This window comes from Carettochelys insculpta, chromosome 16, assembly GCF_033958435.1.
Source record: "Carettochelys insculpta isolate YL-2023 chromosome 16, ASM3395843v1, whole genome shotgun sequence".
NCBI classification, from domain to species: Eukaryota; Metazoa; Chordata; order Testudines; family Carettochelyidae; genus Carettochelys; species Carettochelys insculpta.
This window is the reverse complement of record NC_134152.1, coordinates 2,988,398-3,009,794: the sequence shown is the minus strand read 5'-3', so window position 1 is coordinate 3,009,794 and position 21,397 is coordinate 2,988,398. Positions and strand designations below refer to the sequence as shown.

The following is a 21,397-nucleotide window of genomic DNA, read 5'->3' as shown; positions in this document are numbered from 1 at the left end:
GGGGTCCTCCATGGCGGCCATCAGCTGGGGGGTTGAGAGATACTCTCTCTCCAGCCCTTGCGGGGCTCTGTGGTCACCGTGGGCAGCAGCCCTTAGCCCAGGGCTTCTGGCTGCTGCTGCTGCAGCTGGGGGTCCGTGCTGCATATACAGGGTCTGCAACTAGTTGTTGGCTCTGTGTATCTTGCACTGTTTAATGAAAGTGTGTCTGGGAGGGGCCCTTTAAGGGAGCGACTTGCTGTTGAGTCCGCCCCGTGACCCTGTCTGCAGCTGTGCCTGGCTCCCTTATTTCGATGTGTGCTACTTTGCCGTGTAGACGTTCCCTCGCTGTGCCTATTTCGATGTTGGGCTGAGCAACGTCGAAGTTGAACATCGACGTTGCCAGCCCTGGAGGACGTGTAGACGTTATTCATCGAAATAGCCTATTTCGATGTCGCAACATCGAAATAAGCTATTTCGAAGTTGGGTGCACGTGTAGACGTAGCCACAGTGTGATTATGGCTGGGACTAGTAGTAGTGTCTGGGAATGAATGCTTTTATCTGGGTGCCTTTTCATAGCCCTGTACCTTGGAGGAAATTAACAGCACAGTAGGAATGTGGCACTATATTTTTGGTTTTTTGAGGTGAGCAATTGTTTATGTGTGTGGTGATGGTTTAAAAAAAAAGAGCTAACGAGAGCTACCCAGGCCAATCCATTGAAAGTGACTGCCTGTTTGACAGCCTGTCAGTGGAGGGCTCCAGGAGCCTGTTGCTCTCAAAGGGTGGGAATGGCAAAGGACCCTAGGAGAGCAAAATGCCTCACTCCATATTGAATCTCAATGGGATTTTGGTATCTAACTGCCATAGGGTCCTTTCAAAATCTCATCCAAAATTATCTGAATCTACTCAATCAGCCTACCACAGTGCAGCCATGTGGTAACAAGCTCCCAGTCAGATGCCCATTGAAGTCAAGATTCTCATTGACATGGGTGATGGCTCATGCCTTAAGTGAGCAACCCCTTGCTGACTCAAGCCTTAATGATCAGTTCTGGAAGGACACGCATTCACAACAGTGCAGCGATTGCCAAGATGAAGGAGCAAACTACAGGTCAGTGCTCCATGGTGTAGTGGTTGACTGTCATAAATAAGGTGCCCTTCCATTCAGCATTCTAGGCGAGGGGGAATGGCACAAACACAACTTCCTTTCTCTGGCTCTCTCAGAGTGTTTGTCTTAGCTTATGTCTCGCAGTAAAGCATTGAACGAGCTTTCAGTTTAAAAAGAGAAATGGGTGAAGGGCAGGAGAAGAAGTTGAGCCAGAGAAGCCAAGTGACCCGGCAGATGAGTGGCCATTTTTTGATCACTGCATGGGAGGTTTGGGGTTTGTATTTCCTCTCCGTGGCATCTTGACCTTGCCATTATTAGCCAGCTGTAATTTCTTCCCCATTGAAGGGGGATCTCAGTGCACAGAAGTGGCCTTTCAGACCAGCTCAGGGAGGACGTTCTATGCACAGAAGGTGGTGAGGAAGGAAATGGTAGTGAAAGAAGCAGATTAACTGGGTTTCAAGGATGGCATCATTGTTAGCGCAGAGAGGACAGAAGCAAACCAGTAACAGACACAGGTGGATTATTAGGGAAAGGCAGAGTTATGGGGATCCTGAAGGGGAGGACAGAGATGAAGATGTGAGGCATTGGAACCATTCAAAGATGGAAGTGATGTGATATTAGTGACAGCCCTTTGTGCACCTGGCAGTCATATAGAGGACTGCCAGAGAAGTCCAATGAAGAGATTATAGTAATCAAACCTGTGCCTGTCTTTGAGATTATAATATGTTTGGGTTGGGGACTTTCTTTTTTATGTGCGACAGTGCCAACCTCACCATCCATGCATGAGAAATAAATAATAATCATTAATCATGGGACAAGGGATCAGAAGAGTCTCCTCTCCAGCTGGGGGGATAAAAATCAAAGCATCTCCTTTGAGGGGATCAAAAAATCCTATCTTCAGCCTGGTCTGATCAGCTAAATTTTTTGGCTGCTTGTGCCTCTGAGCAAGGTCACTGTTTGAGTTGAAAATCAGAGATCCCTGAAAGATCTCCAATACTGTCGACCATTTGAAAACAAACTGACTGTAAATCTGTAGCATTTCAACTCCTGTCTAGCCCACACCTGTGTCACTAAGGTGCTGTTGCCGCAGACCTGAGCTCTGTGGCAGTGTCACTCATGTCTGTTGAACTCAGTAGCTATGAAGTTAGAATCCTGGCATTTTTGGTAGTGTTTATCTGTCATGTGCAGAGACTGTGAGCTGGAACCTGTGCAATAGCCAGATGCTCAGTCCTGTTCTTGATCTATTTTCATTCCAAGTGTATGTCCTGCTGGAAATCTTGTCCCAGGTAGGCAAATAACATATTGAAATGATGATTTATATTCTCAGAGACATCTTCCTGCCACCTCCCCAGAGCTGTCGAAGTATGGACATGCCAGGACTGCAGGGTCCAGCAGAACCCCCCATGGTGTACCTTGATTTAAGGGATGCCAAACCACAGCAGTCAGTGTTACAGTCTGATGAAAACCGAAGGTAATTACTGGAATCTGGTGTTTGTGAGAAACTAGGGACTGAGGGCACAAACCTGAAAGTTGTTGCAATATTCCATGCCCTATGGTGGGCAGTACCATGAAAGGCTCTCTTTGTTGTATCACTTCCCCTTGTTCTTGGTCTGTGGCCCTCTGGTGGAGAAAGTGAGTACTCAAAAGGGAAACAATGCAGTTGGAAATCCAGGATAAATGAGCAACCAATGAGCTGACTTTGGTTTTTCAGTCACCCTGTGAGACTATACGGTGCCTAGATGGTGAGTTCTGAGAGACTGGCCTCTTTCCAAAAACTCTAAAAGGTCTGGCAGATGGTCTCCTCTAAAGCTCATGAGCCTGAGAGCCCTATTGTCTCCCCCGCTGCCACCCCTCTCCCCCAAGATGCATGGACCCATAGTATGTCCACAGTGTGACTAGATAATAGTTGTCAAGAACTAAACAGAAATTGCTATACTCTTTTTCTAGAGGTGCTTAGTGATAGTGCTTGCTAGAAAATGGCTTTGAAGAAAACAGCATTCTGAAGAAACCTTGTCGATAACGAAGACCAAGTGGATGTTTTAGATGCACTCACCTACCACATCTGGGTCTAAACATTTTTCATTAAGGAGGCCTAATTTAACCCACAGGGAGGTTACCTTATACTGGCAACTTAAATTTAGCTAAAAGCACATTGTTCCAATAAAAACAAGCATGAGATTGTTTTTTATGAGCTAGGATGAGTTATGTTGTCTAAGTGGATTATATTGTTAGGGCATTAGACAGTGTGTATCAGTTAATGGCGTGTTTGTTATTGGGGAGATGCCATGGAGGAGCTGTCTTCATGCAGTTTTAAATTATTAAAAAAGATCATCCTCATCATCATCCATTTATTTATTTTATTACACTATGAACCATACCCTCAGCTGGTATAAGTTAGCCTAGCTCTGTTGAAATCTGTAGAGCTGCACCATTTGATACCAGCTGTAAATTTGACTCCATATAATTTCTTTAACATCCCATTATTTTAAACTTGTGTCTTAGCATGACTAAGACAAAACACTATGGATAAGTGCCCCAGGCTGGTTGTTGATATTGTGACAGTGAACAGAGGTGTCCAGTAATCTGATCTTTTTGCTTTGTAGCTCGAGCGACAGCTCCACTGAAGACGAGGACGATACAACAATTAAGGACCAACAGAAAACAAAGAAAAGAATGTAAGGTTCTTCCCGGGGGCATGGTACAGACTACATGAATCTTTTCATGAAACTGAAACAATCCCCAAGAAAGACTTTGAGATTCCAATCCCACCTATTGAAATATTATCCAGCAGTGATTCTCACAGCAAATCTCCTCCGTTTAATAACTGACGCATAAAGTTTGTCTGTCTCTAGGAAATCAGTTTTGTGTTCTTTCTGTTGCTGTCATAATTAAGATGCAGGAGTTAGAACTGAATTGTTAATTCCTGAGGCAGAATAGAATTCACCTTGCTCTTTTACAACTATATAGAATCTACAGGAATATCAGGAATAAAATATTTTTTTGGGAGTAAATGCAACAGGCCCAGCTCAAAAGACACATGCAGAGTAGAAACAATAAGGAGTCTCGCAGCACCTTAAAGACTAACAGATTTATTTAGGGCTAAGAATTCCTAGGCAAAAATCCACTTTGTCAGATGCATCTGAAGAAATAGGATTTTGCCCACAAAAGCTTATGCCCAAATAAATCTGTTAATTTTAACGTACCACAGATTTCTCATTGTTTTGTGGATAGACTAATATGGCTACCCCTCTGATACTTATCACCATGAAGAGAAGGCACAGCCGGTAGGAAAAATGCCTTTTTTGGTGCCATTTTGAGTGACTCGAGAGAACTGTTTTTAAACAGCTCAGGATCAAACATTTTAAAAAACTGTGGGTGTAGACTCACATCCAGTCTCTTTGCGAAAATATCAAACAGAAGCTAGAAACTGACATTGATCTAGAATGATTATTTATTACACTGTGTGGGAAGAGAAACTCTCAGATCTCCTTATTTGTCTGGGTATAATGTGGACAGTCAAGGAACTCCTCAACTGTAAATGCTTCTGTATGCAAAACTTGTATGCCAAACTCAGTACCTGATTCAGCAAGGTAATTAAGCATATGCGTAGCTTTAAGAATGTGAGTAGTTATTGGCCACATGCTTAAAGTTAGGTTTATGATTAAGCACCTGGCTGAGTCAAGGCCTGAATGGTTCACCCATGTATGCTTGGTGTTATCTTTAGAAACCGTTCCCTGGATCTTAATGACGCACTTATACCTGAATTAGAGCAGTAGAAGGGATGAGCAGAACATGCTGTTTTATGCTGTTTTTGTTCAAGCAAATTACATTTATTTTTAAAAATAGTTGCAAAAGAATACAAGGTTTGCCAAGGAGCAGAGCCCAGCCACGCAGAGTGATTTAACAGCTGAGAACAGTCAGAATCTAGAACCAAGCATAAGCAGTCAGGCACACTGGGTGCTCTCATTTGTGCTGGTACCAATCCAGAGAAATTCCACTGAAATCACTGGGAGGTGCACCAGTGTGAATCTGGAGTCATAACACAGAACCCAACCAAGTAAATTTTGATATGTTTTAAAATTTCTGAAAAAATGAAATGTCTGAAATATTATAGTTTCCCTCATGCCATGTTAGGAAATCCAGTCAAGTGAGCAGGCAGAAATCCCCTGAGTTGAATTCTGATCTCATTTACATGGGCCTTGTGCTGGTCACTCGAGTGGCCTGGGTAGAGTTACATCCAGTTACACTGGGCTAGAATCAAGATGGGGTAAAGCCTGCAGGAGAGACGAACCTCTGCAGACCACTTCAGGGAGATGCAGAATAGGCTTTGGGGTGTGCCCTCAAACCTGGCTGATCTCCAGGGCCCTGGAAGAAATCTCCATATTTGTACACTGCCTCTGGCCTCTGAGATCTTCCACCTCACCTCACTAGCAAGGCCAGCAAACTTCACTCTTTGCATTCACTAAAGTGCCATATGGAGCAGCGTCAGCTTAGCTCACCAATGTCTTCACCCTACCATGCTAGCTGCCTCCCAGGAGAAGAAACAACCACAGAAGCAGTTTCATTGTCACATGGATTCCTATTGGAGTCAGACAAGTATTCAGTCAGAATCACTTCAGGGGCACGGGCTTGTGTCACTAGAATCCTTACCGGTAACTTACTCTCTTTGTTCTTGCACATGACTCATGATTGTCCAAGGTCTGTTATATCCAGGCATTCTGCTGGTACCACTACGGCACTGGCAAGGCCAGGAATAACAGTGATCATGCTGCATTTACATTAACAGCTTAACAGGCAACAGCTTTAGAAACTGAGGTCCTGGCCTTATGATGCAGATGTCATCCAGTTCCCATGGGAGGTATTAGCGAACCCACACAGCTTCGTCATCTCCCTTAATGGTCCTGTCCTTACAGCACTCCAGGTGTTTCAGGTGTTCAGCAGAGTCTTATCTCCAGGAGAGGTCATGGGTTGGCACGGTGATTCTTAGTCATAGGGAGAAAAGAGGAGTCCCTTAAGAAAATGAAAGTGGGAAGCCTACATGTAGAATACCATGTGTTCTGAGAAGTACAGGGTTAGTTTGAATAAGCGCAGTACCACACCGTCATGCAGGCATATGCTGTGGGGTGCCAGAACACAGTGATACCAAAGTCAGCACAAAGCCACTTCTCCAGGTCCAAATAATTCTCAGCTGCCTCTTCACAATCCAGCCATGACATCTGTGATGCTTCATTCTTGACATTGAAAACAGTTGTCCCTCACCCCTTGCTAAACAGCTAGCGAGCTCCTTCTAAGTGACAGGCAGCCACAAAACAATTGTGTCCTGATGTTATGTTGCAATGTTATGCCACGTGTCATCAAGACCCAGGGAAATCACAGTAGTAGGATGCTGATAAGATAATTCAACAGTCTCATTTCCCCAAATGCTGGGCAGGAGGCATCCCTGATCTCCCTCCTCTCTCTTGTAGGAATTAGGGCTAATGGGTGTCACCCTTAAAGGTTGATACCTACCAGTTCCAGTTAACCAATGGTTGGCTGGTGCAGGTGGGTTGCTCCGGGCAGCCAGAGCAGGCCTTGTGCATAGCGGGCATGGGTATGTCACAGGTAGGAGCAGCCCCTGCCTAAGGCGAGGGAGCTCCTGCAGCCCAGCTACTGAAGGGAGGAGGGGCTGCTCCAGCCCAGCTGAACTGGAATGCCCCCCCAGTGCCTTCCCCTTTAATCAATTAACTGCTTAAATATCACGTTTGATCGGTTAACCAGTTAAATGGGATTTTACATCTCTACTAGGAATTACTGGGGGGATCTTCTCCTCTCTCTTTATACTAGCTGCTGGATGGGGAGGGGCGGGAACCGTGGACTCTGACTTCTATGCCAATAGTCCATTTGCTTAATGCTCCTGAGACGGTCATTGTGCTCTGCTTCTGCGTCACACGCAGAAGGAGTGAGTGAAACACTGGTCAAACACCTGTCCCAAGACAGCTATATGGATGGCCAGGGTAAACTGTCAAAGGCTGTTCTGTCCCATTTTCTAAAGTGACTTGAGTCCTAAAACCCATTGACTTTCACTGAGATTTGGGCTCCTAAGTGCCTATTGCACTCTTAGAAATGGGACATAGGATCTTGAGTTATGTAAGGGCTTTTGAAAAAGTTATCCTTCCATCTCTACAGCCAGGAGCTGTCCATAGTATAAACCATTCTAGGTCACAGCCTACTGCAGTGAAAAGTCAGCATGTAACTGATCATGCCCACTACCTTGTCTTCTGCAGAGGCAAATTGCAAAGGATAGTGTTGCCAGATCCTCATGAGTGCTGTCTAAGTTTATAGTGTTACCACCCCAGATTGATCCATCAATGTCTACCTGAGAGACCTGGATACCCACAGAATTCCAAGTGGGCTCCTTCTGGTATATTCTGTCATTGGTGAGCTAGTGTTAGGACATCAATAACCATTATCCAAGGGGATTTTCTATGCCTTGCTCTCTGATGCTAGTTAAATAAGGTTATTCAGTAAGGATCTGCTAATTTTAATGCTCAACCTTGGTTTAATCTGTTTGATTTTTAATTTGCAGGGATTGCACTGGAAAAAGCCTGCTGTTGCAGCAACTCCGGAACTGCCATAAAGAAGTATCTCAGCCTCTAGTTAATGAGGCCTCTAAGCAGGTGCTAAGAGCTGAAAGTGTCAGCCAAGATCTTGGGACCCTAGAAGAGACGGGCACCCTGAGTATCAGGAGAAAACGATATGTAAGAGTGAGAGGGGAGGCAAATAAGGTGACTTCCAGGTGGCTGGTGCGCTCAGACTCACAGAGGGGAAGTCCCCCCTTGCCAAACCATGTGAAACATGGAGCTGATCCTTCAAGGGGAGACCAGAAAGAGACTGAAGACATGCTACGTTCAGGAAGTGCTCCAGAGCCCCGTCTAAATAGAGCTGCAGAATCCCCAAGGTACTAGGGAGTTTGGAGTAAATTCGTCAGTGGCATTTCTGAGCATACACTAAAAATCCATCTAGAGCAGTGGTTTTCCACCTGTAGTCTGTGGTCCCTGAGAGTCTGCAGACTATGCCTGAGATTTCCAAAGAGGTCCACGCATCCATTTGAAATGTTTTAGGGATCCACAGATGAAAAAAGGTTGAAAATCACTGGCCTACAGACCATATTACTGGCTGTAACCTGGGGTGGCACAAGGCTGTCCATCTAGAGAGGCAGTCATCCCCAGTGGCTCTCACTCAATTGTTTACAGAGGCAGTCATAACCAATGGATAGGGTTCTGGCTTGATATTAGAGAAACTTGCATTCTGCTTCCTACCCTGCTCCTGGCTTCCTGGGTGACCTGCGCTTACATTTCTGCAGTCTGTAAAATGAAGACAATAGCTTTGACCTCCCTTATACAGCACATTGATAAGTATTGATGAAAAGTTGTATAAGAACCAGATATTATGATGCCTTTATCTCTTACAAAGCCTTCCCAGGAGGAAATGAGAGCACTCTGGAGGGCCTTGGGAGGCCAGGGAAGGAGAATCATAAATGGTATTAATAAAAGAAATGATGGGGACGTTGCTTCTGTTGTTATTCAGGCCTCTGCCCCCTCATCTTGAGATAAAATTGGAGATAATGATGGATGCATCTGCCTGCTTATGTGGCAGTGAGTCATGTGGGGAGCCTATTATATGGATGCTCCAGAGCCTGTTCAGGCTGCATGATGCAGTAATGTTGAAGGTCAAGGTGTTGATTTTGAATCCATACATGGTCTAGTACCTGCCTGTCCCCAAGACTATCCCTCTCCCAGCATTAAACTGTTACCATGGCCATTGATGGAAGCACATGAGTTAACACGAGGCTGTCTGCAGGGTGTTACCTTAGCAATGGAACACATGCCTTTCCTTGGACTGGTGGAAACCAGATTCTTGTACTTTTGAGCGTGTCACAAGGAACACAAGGAAGAGCTTTGTTGAGCTCCAAAGCTTGTCCCACTCACCAGCAGACATAGGTCCAATGAAAGACATTCCCTCACCTGCCTTATCTCTCACAAAAATATCAGGCACTTGTGGAAGTGTTAAGCTGGAGAATATGAGCGTGGCGGCTGGCAGGATTATTTGGTAAGTAGGGGTGGAGCATGGCATTCATTGTGAATTTCAGGTTTTGCGTTGGATATTTAAGTTGATGTGAGAGGACTTAGAGCTTGGGAGAGGGGCTATAAAGAAATTAGTATCTTGTGTGGAAACAGCAGGTAAGCTCTACTCTCCAGGAACACAGCAAGATGTGGCACAGTGGAAAGTCTGTTGTAGCAGATGGGAGAAGAGAGTTAAGAAGGGGTTTTATAGATCCTTCAAAGAATTTTGGTGAGGGAAAAAGTAGGGAACAACATTATGCAGATTGCTGCCATTTTTCTGGAGTGATATAGCCTCCAAGAATGTGCCAGCAGTTGACCCAAGTCTGGGCCCCCTCCCATTCCCTGTTTCCAGTGGTGTGTTTACAGTTTTACCCAATTGCTTTTACACGGGTCCTCCTTAGATACCAAAACAGGCCCCTAAAACCATTGCACATTGCGCTCCCAGTATATGGTTCACCTTGAGAGCTAGTGCCATATTTGAGGAGCCCTGTGGAACCATCTGACAGAGCTGGGTGTTTATTGGAATATGGCGAGTATAAAAAGGGGGCTGAGATCATGAAGTTAGAACAAAACATAGGTGGATCTGGCTGTTATGTTACGTTTTGCAGGATCGAAGAAAGCCCGAGAGAGCTCTCTCAGGAGGAGAAGCAGATGAAAGACAAGCACAGGAGACAGAAACTCCAGGAGCAGCTGGAGCAATTGCAGCCTCAACACTCAGTCACTGGAAAGCAGCCCATGGCAGAAAAAACACCCATTTTGTTCCATCCGGTTAGTAGCTCAGTGCAGGAGTTTTTATTTCCATGGTGTTAAACACATTCCTCCTGTCCCTGGGGTCTTGACTCTCCATTCTGCACATGCATCTGGATGCGGGCAGGTGTGAAGAGGACTGTGATGCTAGTTTCTTTCCTTACAGTGTTTTAACTTTGCTGACAGTGTTCTCGGGGAATCCCACAGTCATTCTAACTTTCAGAAGCCTAAAACAAGGCTTGGAGAAGACGGTCATTTCTCACTTCCCTGGGCGCTATATATTTAATCCTAATTTCTCACTACACTGGTTTTGTAGCCAGCAGGATCCTCCATCCCTGCAGAGAGTGGTGGGGACACAACTTGCCCCTCTGTTTGCTGCAGGCCCATTTGGCTTAGCAACAGTAGCAAGATTTTGCTTAGTGCTAAAATTGTGTGGTGTAAATGCACTGGAGAGGGGAATGGTCCATTCAGATTTGTGTATTTCATAAACAAATGTGAATTTACTGGATTTCTGCCTCCTAATTATTCACTTTGGGTTGACCATCGATTAAAGGTTTTGGTGTGACAAACCTGTCAGCTGAAGTCCTCCATATCAGTAGAGGAGACACAGGAAGAGAAGTGCAGCACACAGTTCTCACATACCTTTCCAGTAACGGGCTTAAGACTTGTTCTTTGGGGACCTTCCATAAGGGTTTCTCATCCATAGTCCAGTAGAATCTAAAAACCTATTGAGTTTGTGGCCTGTCAGAAGCTGTTAATGAATTACTGTAACTAGATCAAATCCCACCAATTATTGCACCAAGCAATTGTAAGGATGTGATATACTTTGATCATTACCATCTTTCATTGGATTTGAATTCAAGTAATAAAAGTAAAAGAGTCCCTAATCCAGCGCTAATTTCATAAGCCACTCAGTCTCCTAAATTAAACTCAATTCATGATGCACTGTGATGGAGCTGAATGCAGTCAGTGGGCAGCTTCTGTTCAATGCTTGTTCATAAAAATCCATTATTGCAAAGGAGAAACTAAATATGACAAAATCATCCATTAAATGCAACAGTCCTTTTTAAGGTTAGTTGAAATTTGTCCTGACCATTAGCAACATTGCTCAGGCTTCAAATTAGAGCAGGTTTCCCCCCACCCCCTTTCTCTTTTTTTTTTTTTATTTGCATAGACAAACAGAAAAATTAAGACTCTTGACACTGAAAACCAAAGAAGCTGTAATTTGGCAGCTGTGTTGCTCAGAGATTTGGAAATGAAAATACCTAATACCAAATATTTTTTTCCTCCAAAGAATAAACTGGAGTCTGCCATACACTATCAAATCTGTTTTCCACATACTTTTTTGGCAGTAATAGACATTCCAGTTTGTAACACAGGACACCCACCCATCCTAATGTACATCAATAATTGAACTGAATAATAGTTACAGAAGCTCAAACACTGTACAGAGGTTATTAGAAAGTAATAGTTTTTATTAACTGTGTGACAGTTACATAAAAGGTCTCATATAAACTCTTGAAAGCAATGAAATTCAGACTTCACGTCATCACTGTTGCCTTAGTTTAACCTAGTTCAGTCAAATTCTGTTCACAGTTTCTATTTCCAGTGAGGTGGTAATAGTCTAAATGAGAATCATTAGATCTGAGGTGACATTTTCAAAAATGCCTCAGTGACTTATGAGGACCAGGTTTCCCAAGGTAATTAGGCACCTAAAAGAAGCAGTAGTTCATTTTTTGTTTTGAAAAAATCACAAGAGGCACCTAAGAGACTGATCCCCATGAAGTTCACAAATGAGTAACTTTACTTGGGTGAATGTAGGTGGTCCATCATGTCTGACAATGATGTCTTGAGCTTGCACAGGCTCATCGGTTGTGGACTCGCATGCGGCTGAGGAGTCCAAGCTTTGAATGGTATGGGCATTCACAGTGGGGGCAAGGGAATTGTCCTGGCTCTCTTGGTGAGGCTGCTGCTGTTGCTTTCTTCCTCTCATGAGCATCAGTGAGGCTCGCGCGTCGCTGCTCTTCAAAGTTGTCATATGTGTGTTGTATGAGAGCATGCCAGCCTGTTCGGTCTTTTGCATGCTGCTCTAGCTGATCTGGTTTTAAACCAGCATGAGCAACGTTGGCCTTCACGCAGTCTTTATACCTCTTACGAGGCCTGCCTTGATTCCTTTTGCCCTGGGAGAGTTCACCATAGAGGAGTTGCTTAGGGACTCTTGACTCCTCCATTCGTATGATGTGTCCTTTCCAGCGAAGCTGGGCTTTCAGAATCATGGCTTCAATGATCATGGTTCCTGCTCTGTCCAGGACTTCCAGGTTCTAATCTGTGTACAGTCTTTTTCCAGATCACACCCTACCTGACCAAACATGATAATATTCATCCCCTCTAACAGGTTCATGGGGCCTTTACCGAGGTGAAACTGACTATATACAAAATCGTCAAGTGCACAAAGTAAACAAACAAAATTAGAGCAAAATAATTCTTGTGTGTTCCAGTGACTTATCTCCTGTGCCTGCTTGTAGGAATAGTAGCTAAAACATTTTCTGACTGAAATGTGGTTTTTTTTGAGTTGCTGTATCTCTAAATCAGAATTTGTAGATGAACATTAGATCCTCAGGCCCAGTTGTTTTCTCTTCCATTGCTAGTGTATAACTTCACTTACCTCATGCCAATGTCAATGTACAGTACATTAACTGAAAGCAGAATTTTGCTCTAAGTGTTATTTTAACAGGTTTTTTTCTTAATTTATAGTGTGATTATGTTCAGAAACACATGTAAAAATGGCCAGAGTTGCTTCCTATGCTGAACTTGACCTGTGTATATTCTGATTCCCATCAGATTTTTTTTTGCTCTCCTTAAACTGGGTTTATTCATAGCAATGATACATCAAACACCCACTAGATGGCCTCTGAAACCTTCTCTTTTGCCTAATAAAATATTTACCAATTGTCTGAAACAAGACTAAAATCTCTTATGTAATGAGGGGAAAAAGAATTAATTACTACTACTCTAATGCCAGAAAGTCTTTAAAATAAGATGTTAGATGTAGTTAAATCTGTTGTGCAAGAACTTTAAAGCTAGACTTTCTTATGCTACCAGCTCACAGAGGCTCATGTAGCCTGGTGAGCTTTCTGGAAAGGTTTCCCCCCCCCCGCACCCCCAGAGCCAGTGGGTGGCCACTCTGCCCCACTGCCATGGGTATTGCAACAACCTCCAAGTCACTAGTTCTTAGCCCACCTTGCCTCAGGTAGTTAAGAGGTGACAGTTCAAAAGCCCAGCCTTGCTTCAGAAGGGCACTGGGGAAATGAGCTCATGTCAGGGCAGCACACACATGCTTCAAATGCCTCTAAGGCCTTAGCTCAGGGCAGGGCAGAAAACACCCAGTCTCAGGAGGGCCCAAGCCCTGGTTCAGCGTGGGGCAGCAGATCAGACAGTCTCAATTTGGGGAAAGTAGCTCAAGTCTTGTAAGGCCTGGGCCCTAGCTCAGGGTGGGGCAACAAACCAGCAGTCTCAAACAGGGCAGGGCAGCAAACAGCCAAGAGAGCCCAGGCCCTGGTGCAAGGTGGGGCAGGCCCTATTGCAGGGCAGGGCAATAAACCAACAGTCTTAGAAAGCCCAGGCCCTGGCACAGGGCAGGGCAGCAAAACAAGCCCACGAGTGAGCCCAGGCCCTGGCGTAGGGCAGGGCAGTAGACACATTTTACAAGAGAGCCCAGCCCCTGGCACAGGGTTGGGGCAGCAAAACAAGCCCATGAGTGAGCTCAGGGCAGGGCAGCACACACAGCTGATAACAGAGCCCAGGCCCTGGTGCAGGGCAGGGCAACAAACAGACAATCTTAGAAGGCCCAGGACCTAGCTCAGGGAGGGGCTGAAAACACATCTCACAAGCAAGCCCAGGGCCTAGCTCAGGGCAGGGCAACCAACCCAGTTCACTAACAGCACAGGCACTGCCTGTGCTAGCCAGACAGGGAGCAGACTACCACCCAGCAGGTGGGTGGGGAGGTGGGGATGCAGGCCCACCCTCGCCATCGCATCCCAGCCCAGGGTTCCTGGTCACAGCAGTACAGTCAGCTGCAAGGGTCAGGGAGGAATTCACACCACAGCACGCTGACCCATGGACCTTCAACAGTCCTCTCTTACTCCTGGTCTCCCTTCTCCTCCCCACACCCTGCACATACCCAGGTGACCCATCAGTTTCTCAGGGCTCACAGGGGTCTAGGTCCAGGTAGCCTGCTACAGTTCTGCCACCGCAGGCTGGCTCAGGGGGCGGTCTGAGGTCAGTACTCTGGTCAGACCCTGGGGCCCAGCTAGTCTTCTGTGTCAGGCAGGTTTTGCTAGGGTCCATAGGGTGCCAGGATCAGCGGGGACCCAGGTAGCTTAATCCAGGCCTCAGCCTTCCTCAGCAGGACCTCAGCTTCCTGAGCTAGGAGCATAAAGCCATCCTTTGGCCCCTCTGGAGGCTGGGCCTTTCTAGTCCTGCCCCCACCTTCTGACTTCTGGTCAGGTGACTGGGAGGGGTCAGGCTCAGTATAAAATGGCTCCTGGTGGGGTTCCTCCCTCTCCATGGTAGGGGGCAGCTACTCTGCCCTACTACACTAGAAACAAGCTAGATCTTGGGAACTAGTTAGGGGTGCAGTGCTAGGGTTATCTAGTTCCTCTGCCACCTTATTATTTATTATGTTGTGCTTAGCTGATTTTGTGATTCCTCAGTGCCCATAGGCAGGAAACTAGAGAAACCCCCCTGCTACTGCAACCTATACTAGGGCTCAAGATTGTACCCTTGCCGTTCATCAAGCCATACCGGGCAAAACAGTAAATTTGAGCCTTAAAGTTCTGGTGGTAAAGCAAATCAGCTGCAGCAACTGCTGTGGAGTTAGTGCTGCTTCCCTTTGGGTTCACAGAGTAATGTGAGCTGGTAGCACATGAGGACTGGTGAACTGTTCATGCATTAAACTAAGTCAAGGCCTTCAACATCTCGTTATTCACCTGATGCCACTTTCTCATACCACACTCATCACCATGTTATCTGAGCCAAAAATAAAATCACCGGTAGTCCTGGGGTTAATGTGGTATTTGACCAGCTGTTGTAGAAATGCTGCTGCGGTGATGCCTCACCCAATTTGCTCTTAATTATCATTTCAAAATACTAAGGGCCAGACTTTTACTGGTATTCAGGCACTGCTGTGCTCAGCACTGCAATGCCCAACTGATTGAGGAGCCTACATCTCATTGTTAAGAGGGATTCAGGTACTTAAGAGCCTTAATTTCACTGATTGTCAGTAGGATGCTGTGCAGGGAGTAGTATAATACATGAATTACACTAGTTAGTCGCAGTCCAAGACCCATGGGACAGAGAATTCCTTTCAGGCAGTCCTTTCCATTTCTATGGAATATTAGCATGCATTTTTTTTTTTCAAAAAATAGGATCTTAATCCTCCTGCTTTTTGTGGAGTCTTTCAGGTAGGAGCTGGTGCAGTGTTGTCTTCTTGAGTTTGCCAACAAACAGTCTGAAACTGGAGCTTTAAGACCTGACTTGATGCACATCAATTCCAAGGGAAAGAGTCCCATGGATTTCACTAGAGGCTGATTAGTCCCTAAGAAAATTGAGAATATCTCCATTTATCTGTACAGGAATTTAACTGTGAACATCAAGATAAATGGAGGTTGCGGATGGCAAAAGATCAGTGTAGCTAGGTAGTCCATCCTCTGAAGCATTCTCTTAGATACAGGAAATTCTACTTATTAAAACTTGTTTGCCAGCAAAACATTGCTATTACCCAGCAGTTGCTAATAAGCAGACAGCAGAGTTGCAAGGCTGCAGCCAGGGAAGGCAATGGGAGGGCAAGCCTGCCATTGGGGAGGGACGCTGCAGCCCGTATGCTGGGGCCTTCTATGGCAGGCAGGGGGATTGGAGGCCTGAAGGGGCTGCATTGAACCTCCCCTAGTGGCAGGGGCTTCATGTGCCCAGTGCTTCCTTACCTGATGCAGTTTCCCAGCAGGGCAAAGTCCAGGCAGGGGAAGAAGAGGTACCTTGAAGCTCCAACAGCTGGGCTGCAGCATTGGTACAGGGATTGAGACTTTGGGAGAGGTGGAGAACAGACAAGGGAAGGGGTTTAAATGCAAGGGCAGAAGTGGGAAGGCAGAACAATGAGGCGGGATTGGAAGAAGTAGGTAGGGGAAAAGACAAAGAGCAAACGGAAGGTAGCGGGTGGGCGAGAAAAGGAAAGTCAAATGTGACACCCAAGCGTCATCTTAGGAGGAGGACAAAGCATTTGCTGTCACAGGTTTCAGCACACTGCTGGGCGAACACACTGTAGCACCATGTCCTGAACTGGGTTGGAGGTGTCCATGGAGTGTTGGTGCTTGGACTCCTGGCAAGTGGCTACCATAACTCTCCTTCTGCAAGGTGTGCACTCCTGCTTACATAATCCACCCAGTACACCATTCCAGCTTGCCCCGGTGCAAGAGACCCACATGCTAATTCTACAGAGGTGTACTCACACAGACAAGGGCAGGCAGTAAAGAAAGCAGAGGTCACCAGTTCACAAGAGAACTTTACCCTAGATTCTTCTTGTAACTGACCCTTTTGTCTGGGCTAGTTCACACAACGCTGTAGCAGCACAGCCTCCAGGCCGTGGTGTGGGGCGTCTCAATCCCACTGAGAAACCAAACAGGTTGATACAAGAGTATATATTGCACATCCACCCATGCCTCTTGGTTTGGGGCACAAGCTGCCTTGTACTGACTCAGATCTACTTGGGAATAATGCTCCTCACCCATTTTGGCCCCCACGCTATGGATCTCAGCCCACTTTTATGCCGTGGCACAGCAGTGGGTGGCAAGTTTGAGCAGGAAGGGTGCCCTCTGACTCTTGAGCCTTGCCCAGTTGAAGGCCTTTGGAGGAGTCCATAGCTTTGTTCCTCTCACTTTCCAGTTGTGATGTGAAGTGGGTGAAGCCTGAGGTCTTTCCAGGACTGTGGTTGTTTTCAGTCCCATTTTCTCTAATTGGATTTGAAACGGCCCATAGAAAGTTATGAAATATTTAATCCTTTATGTTCCTTGGCCCATCTTGGGAGTGATTAAAATGAGTTTCAGCCCATTATTGAATATACTTATGGTGGATCTTGACAGATGGAAACATTTGTTGCTTTTGCTTAAGGGAAAGATTAATATAAGTGAAATGAATAGAGTTTCCAGAACTGTACCCATGCCGAGCTTGCTACCAGTAGACTTTCCCATTCACGTTAGCAGAATTGTCAAGATAAGATTTGAAGAGCAGGCAATAAAGCAAAATGTTAATTAGCTACCCCCTATCTTCCATCTGCAAGGGGGCAGAGGAGGAAGAAATTACATCTGCACAAGGTAGGTGCTCTGTGACAAGCTGGCAGAAGTCCGTGTTACTGTAGCCCAGAATGACCCCTGAGAAGGACCTCTTGCTTCATTGAGATCAGAAGAGAACTCTGGTCTCCTGATCATCTGCCCATTGGTGGGTGCTGTGTGACCACTTGCAGATAATGGGAGGCTGAATCTGCCCTTGCGTTTCTATGCCTGTCTGTAGTCACCCAGTAGGCTCTAGTGGTTAAAACACAGAGCTGGCAGTCCAAAGGGTCAAGTTGTATTCACAGTTTGCTAGTGACTACTGTATTTTTTTATCCTGGGAAGCAGTCTGAACTGTGGGTTTTGTACAGTGCTTATTGCAATGTGGTGATGTTGCCTGGAACTGCTAGGTGCTACCATAGTACAAATCATGCCAACTAGAGAAGCCCTGTACAATGCAATGGCAGCACTGCTCTTAGGGATTTCAAACCACGTAGCGGAGGCATCAGAGTGGAAGAGTCCTGCACTTATGGTTATTTGTAAAGTATGTAGCAGTGTAAGCTGTTGACTCAGTGCCATGTTAGTAATAGAAGAAAACGTATTTAAAGACAGTTGATGCTTATTGCAGCAATGAGCTTGTCTGGGTCTCAGGAGACAAAGGTTCTGTTCCCAGTTCTGCCACTGGCCTGCTCGGTGACCGTAGTCATGTCATTTACCCATACTGTGCCTCAGTTTCCCTATCTGTAAAATAGGAAAGGAAATACTACTGACTTTGCTTGACTAATAAATGGAGAAAGCCAGCTGAGGAGCACTGTGAGGGAGTCAGGTGTTTGGCCTGCTTCTGTTCCCACGGTTACAGATTTAGATCACTATGGTGACATTGACCGTGACAGAGTTCCTCCTGGTTTACTGCCAGATAAGGGAGATAAGAATCAGGCCCATAACCAGTTAAATAGGTTCAAGATTGTGGAAAATGGGAATATTCAAGATGAGACGTCCCTTTGCATCAGATCTGCTGGCAAGGAAGAACAATGAGAGTGAGGCCTCTCAGAGCAGCTGAAAACAGAAATAACATGAGATTTCCTGACTGGTATTGTATCCTAGTAGGCTGGAAATCATTCTGAAGAACATCACAACATTTGGGAGCTATTGTTTCAGGTTCACTGATCACAGTTCTTGCTGGTCCTTCTGGTCCGTTCATAACACCCAGACCCACGATGCTCAGAGTCCAGCTATAACTATACTGGCAGAGAGTGAAGGGAAGGGGTATCTCAGAGCTAATAGCTCAGAGATGGCCCACAGGACTCTTGGTCCCAGAAACAGGGTTAAGAGAGTCCATGCTGAGCCAGATCCTGACAACACATCAGAAGGACAGCATGGCAAGGGTACTGGCACGTGCCATCAGCGTCCAGCAGGGGGTAGGGGTGGGGTTCAGACACTACGGTGCGGGTACCGCTGGTTAAGCCAGGTAACGCGTGTTGGGGCTCTGCATTTGGTTGCTGTCCTCAAGTGCAGTTGCCTAGTGCTATGGAGCCATCTTCTTTACTGCAGAAAGCAGAGGTGTGGGCTGAATTTGGTGTGTACCTTGTAACCACACAGTTGTTGCCATGGCATACAGCCAATGGCCCAAGCAGTCTATATCTGTCAGTGCATGCTTTGGGCCAGATCCTTGGCTCTGAGTTGGTTTCCTCACCTTGCTTTGGTGACACAAGGAAGTCATTAAACTGCCATGCCTGGGCCTGGTGAGCATTCCCTGAGAGTGAGTGAAGCCCATGTGGAATAGAGCCAATGTAGCTGGCTCTACATCACACCCCTTCATAGCCTCAGCACGCGGGGATAGTAGGGAAGTGGCCAGCAGGACAGGGATTTATCTGGACCACTGCAATGCTCCACCAATTCCTACCTTGTGTATCAGCTGTTTGGGGTTATAGCATCCCTGAGGCTGCTGTAAGTTGCACTTGAGGTTGACCCAGTCCCTCCTGACTCCATGTCTGGGGTGGGACATGCAGGTGTTATGCAGCCATTCCCCCTGCTCTCGGTCCTGTGCTGAGCATGGCTGTTTGCAACAGCAGGATCTCGCCTGCGCCTTTGCATTGCATTCATTGCTGTCAATGAGCTGCCTGCTCTATGACTTTTCTGCTTCTTATGCACCTGCATGGACGCAGGCAGGCTTTACCGCACTGGAGCTCCTGCAGAGAGACGAGTGGCTGGTTCTAAATCTTATCACACTTCCCAAGCAGGAGAGATGATCGGTTTCAAGCTAGAGTCTAAGAATAATAGCACAGCAAAGAAGCTATTCCTAGCAAGGAAATGTCTGCCTTCAATTTAAACAGCCTAACACAATATGCAATGCTTGGACCAAATTGAAGAGCTGTGGAGAAGGGGCATTAGCAGCCAGTAAAGCTTTTGTTTTTCAGATCCTCAAATTCCTGTGGTCTTATTTTGGCAGTGCTTTAGAATTATCTGCTTTGGAGGTTATACCTCATCCATGTGAATAATCTGAAGCACAGTTCAGGTCAGAGAATCTCTGTTCCGTCCTAACATGATCATATTTCTCAGCTCAGTAACCTCAGCCTAGTTAGTATTCATAAAACCGCTCCTGTTATCTAGTTTCAAAGTGCCTTAACAGAAAGACCATTCAGACAAGTAATGTCAGTCTTACTATTCTTTTCATTATTAAATGTTGCCATCCTAATTAGAGTATGTTCTGCCAGTTTAATACAGGAAATTCAAACAGTTTCTCATTCTTATCCCTTGCTTCTATTCTGCAGTGATAAAGCAGTTCTCTGGCTGATTGCAGGATTTCAACCAGGATTTAATGCCGAGTTTGAAATTGACTAACAGATGGGACTGCCATCTTTTTTCCTTGCCCCAAAGAATGAGATAGAACAAACCCTTGACATTTCCAATACGTTTTCATCCAGCACTAGAAGTAGAAAGCCATGAAAGAATGTTAGATGGTGAGATGGACGTAATTGCAAAGAGCAAACAACTGCATTTCCCAGCTAGTTAAATTAAAGCACTCTCCAGTTTCCAGGCTTATGAAATCAGACACATGGCAACACCTTCTGCACACTTCCTTTTTCTGCACATGAATGCTGCGTACTGTGAGGGGTCACGCTAGGCTGGAGCCATCTCAACATGGAGACAATAGAGACTTCATTAGAGGCATTAGCCAAGACTGCCAAAGTGCCTAGAAATCAGTTCACGTTTACAAACGTACGGCTGATGCATCTTTTGGCAGACAATTTCTGCAGTCTGTAATTTGCCACTCATCAGGGATTGCCTGTTAAATCACCATGATCCAGGATGCAGGGAGGATGACAGAGAAAGATAAATTTAGACTTGGCTGCAAGCAACTGTTTTATGAGTCCTCCAGTCAGCGTGGAATGAGACCTCTTCCATCCACAACTCCTACAACTAAAGGATACATCTTTGTTTCTTTAGTCAAGAAGCCTTTTTCCTCATCTTCCTCTTCAACGTGGATCTGATTTACTCCTCACTGCTAGGGACTCTGCTTAGCACTGCAAAGGCTGGTTCACAACAGGATCTGACATTTAGCCTCATCTTTACACACAGTTAGTGAGAATTTCATGCTGGGTGTGTTGGAGTCCAAAAGCTTCTTTTTATGGGCCTCACTCCCAAGTGGGAGAGATCCCCCAAAGGCCTGAGACATGAGCTTGCTCTGTACACGGTACCAGCTGTGATCATAGTTTTATGTGATAAGAATACCCCGGGATACACTAGATTTACCTACCAGCCATTAGTTGGTAACAACTTTTATATATAGGTGGACCTCTCTCATCTGGCAACAGCCGTAATCCAGCATGTTAGCTGGATGAGCACTTATCATGAGAGTGACCAAGTTTTCCCCAATCCCATGAAGCTTGTTTACAGCCACTAGTATTGGTTCGCAGCGTTCTGTGCTGTTATTTATCTGTAAGTTACCCCAAATGTCTTCCAAGAGCCCAGTCAGCAGTGGAAGCGTTGGTAATGTGCTAGACAATACTGACCACCTGTAGTCTGGCAAGTTCTCTGGTCCCACACTGGTCAGATCCCTAGGGTGTTGGATGAGAGAGGTTCAAACTGTATTACCAACCCAGACTGGAGTACAGGTTTCAGATCTATAAATTACGGCAGAGATGAGC

General features: G+C 45.7%; 1 protein-coding gene across 3 annotated transcripts in view; it reads left to right on the top strand.

Moving 5' to 3' along the window:
- DNAAF8 (dynein axonemal assembly factor 8) overlaps positions 1-21,397 on the top strand; it is a 111,802-nt gene that overhangs the window by 15,387 nt on the left and 75,018 nt on the right. For all 3 annotated transcript variants that reach the window (XM_075010936.1, XM_075010934.1, XM_075010937.1), the window contains exons 7-10: positions 2,409-2,552; positions 3,685-3,756; positions 7,647-8,018; positions 9,792-9,951. In XM_075010936.1, the coding sequence (XP_074867037.1) occupies positions 2,409-2,552; positions 3,685-3,756; positions 7,647-8,018; positions 9,792-9,951 (748 nt within the window). The remainder of the gene's footprint in view (positions 1-2,408; positions 2,553-3,684; positions 3,757-7,646; positions 8,019-9,791; positions 9,952-21,397) is intronic.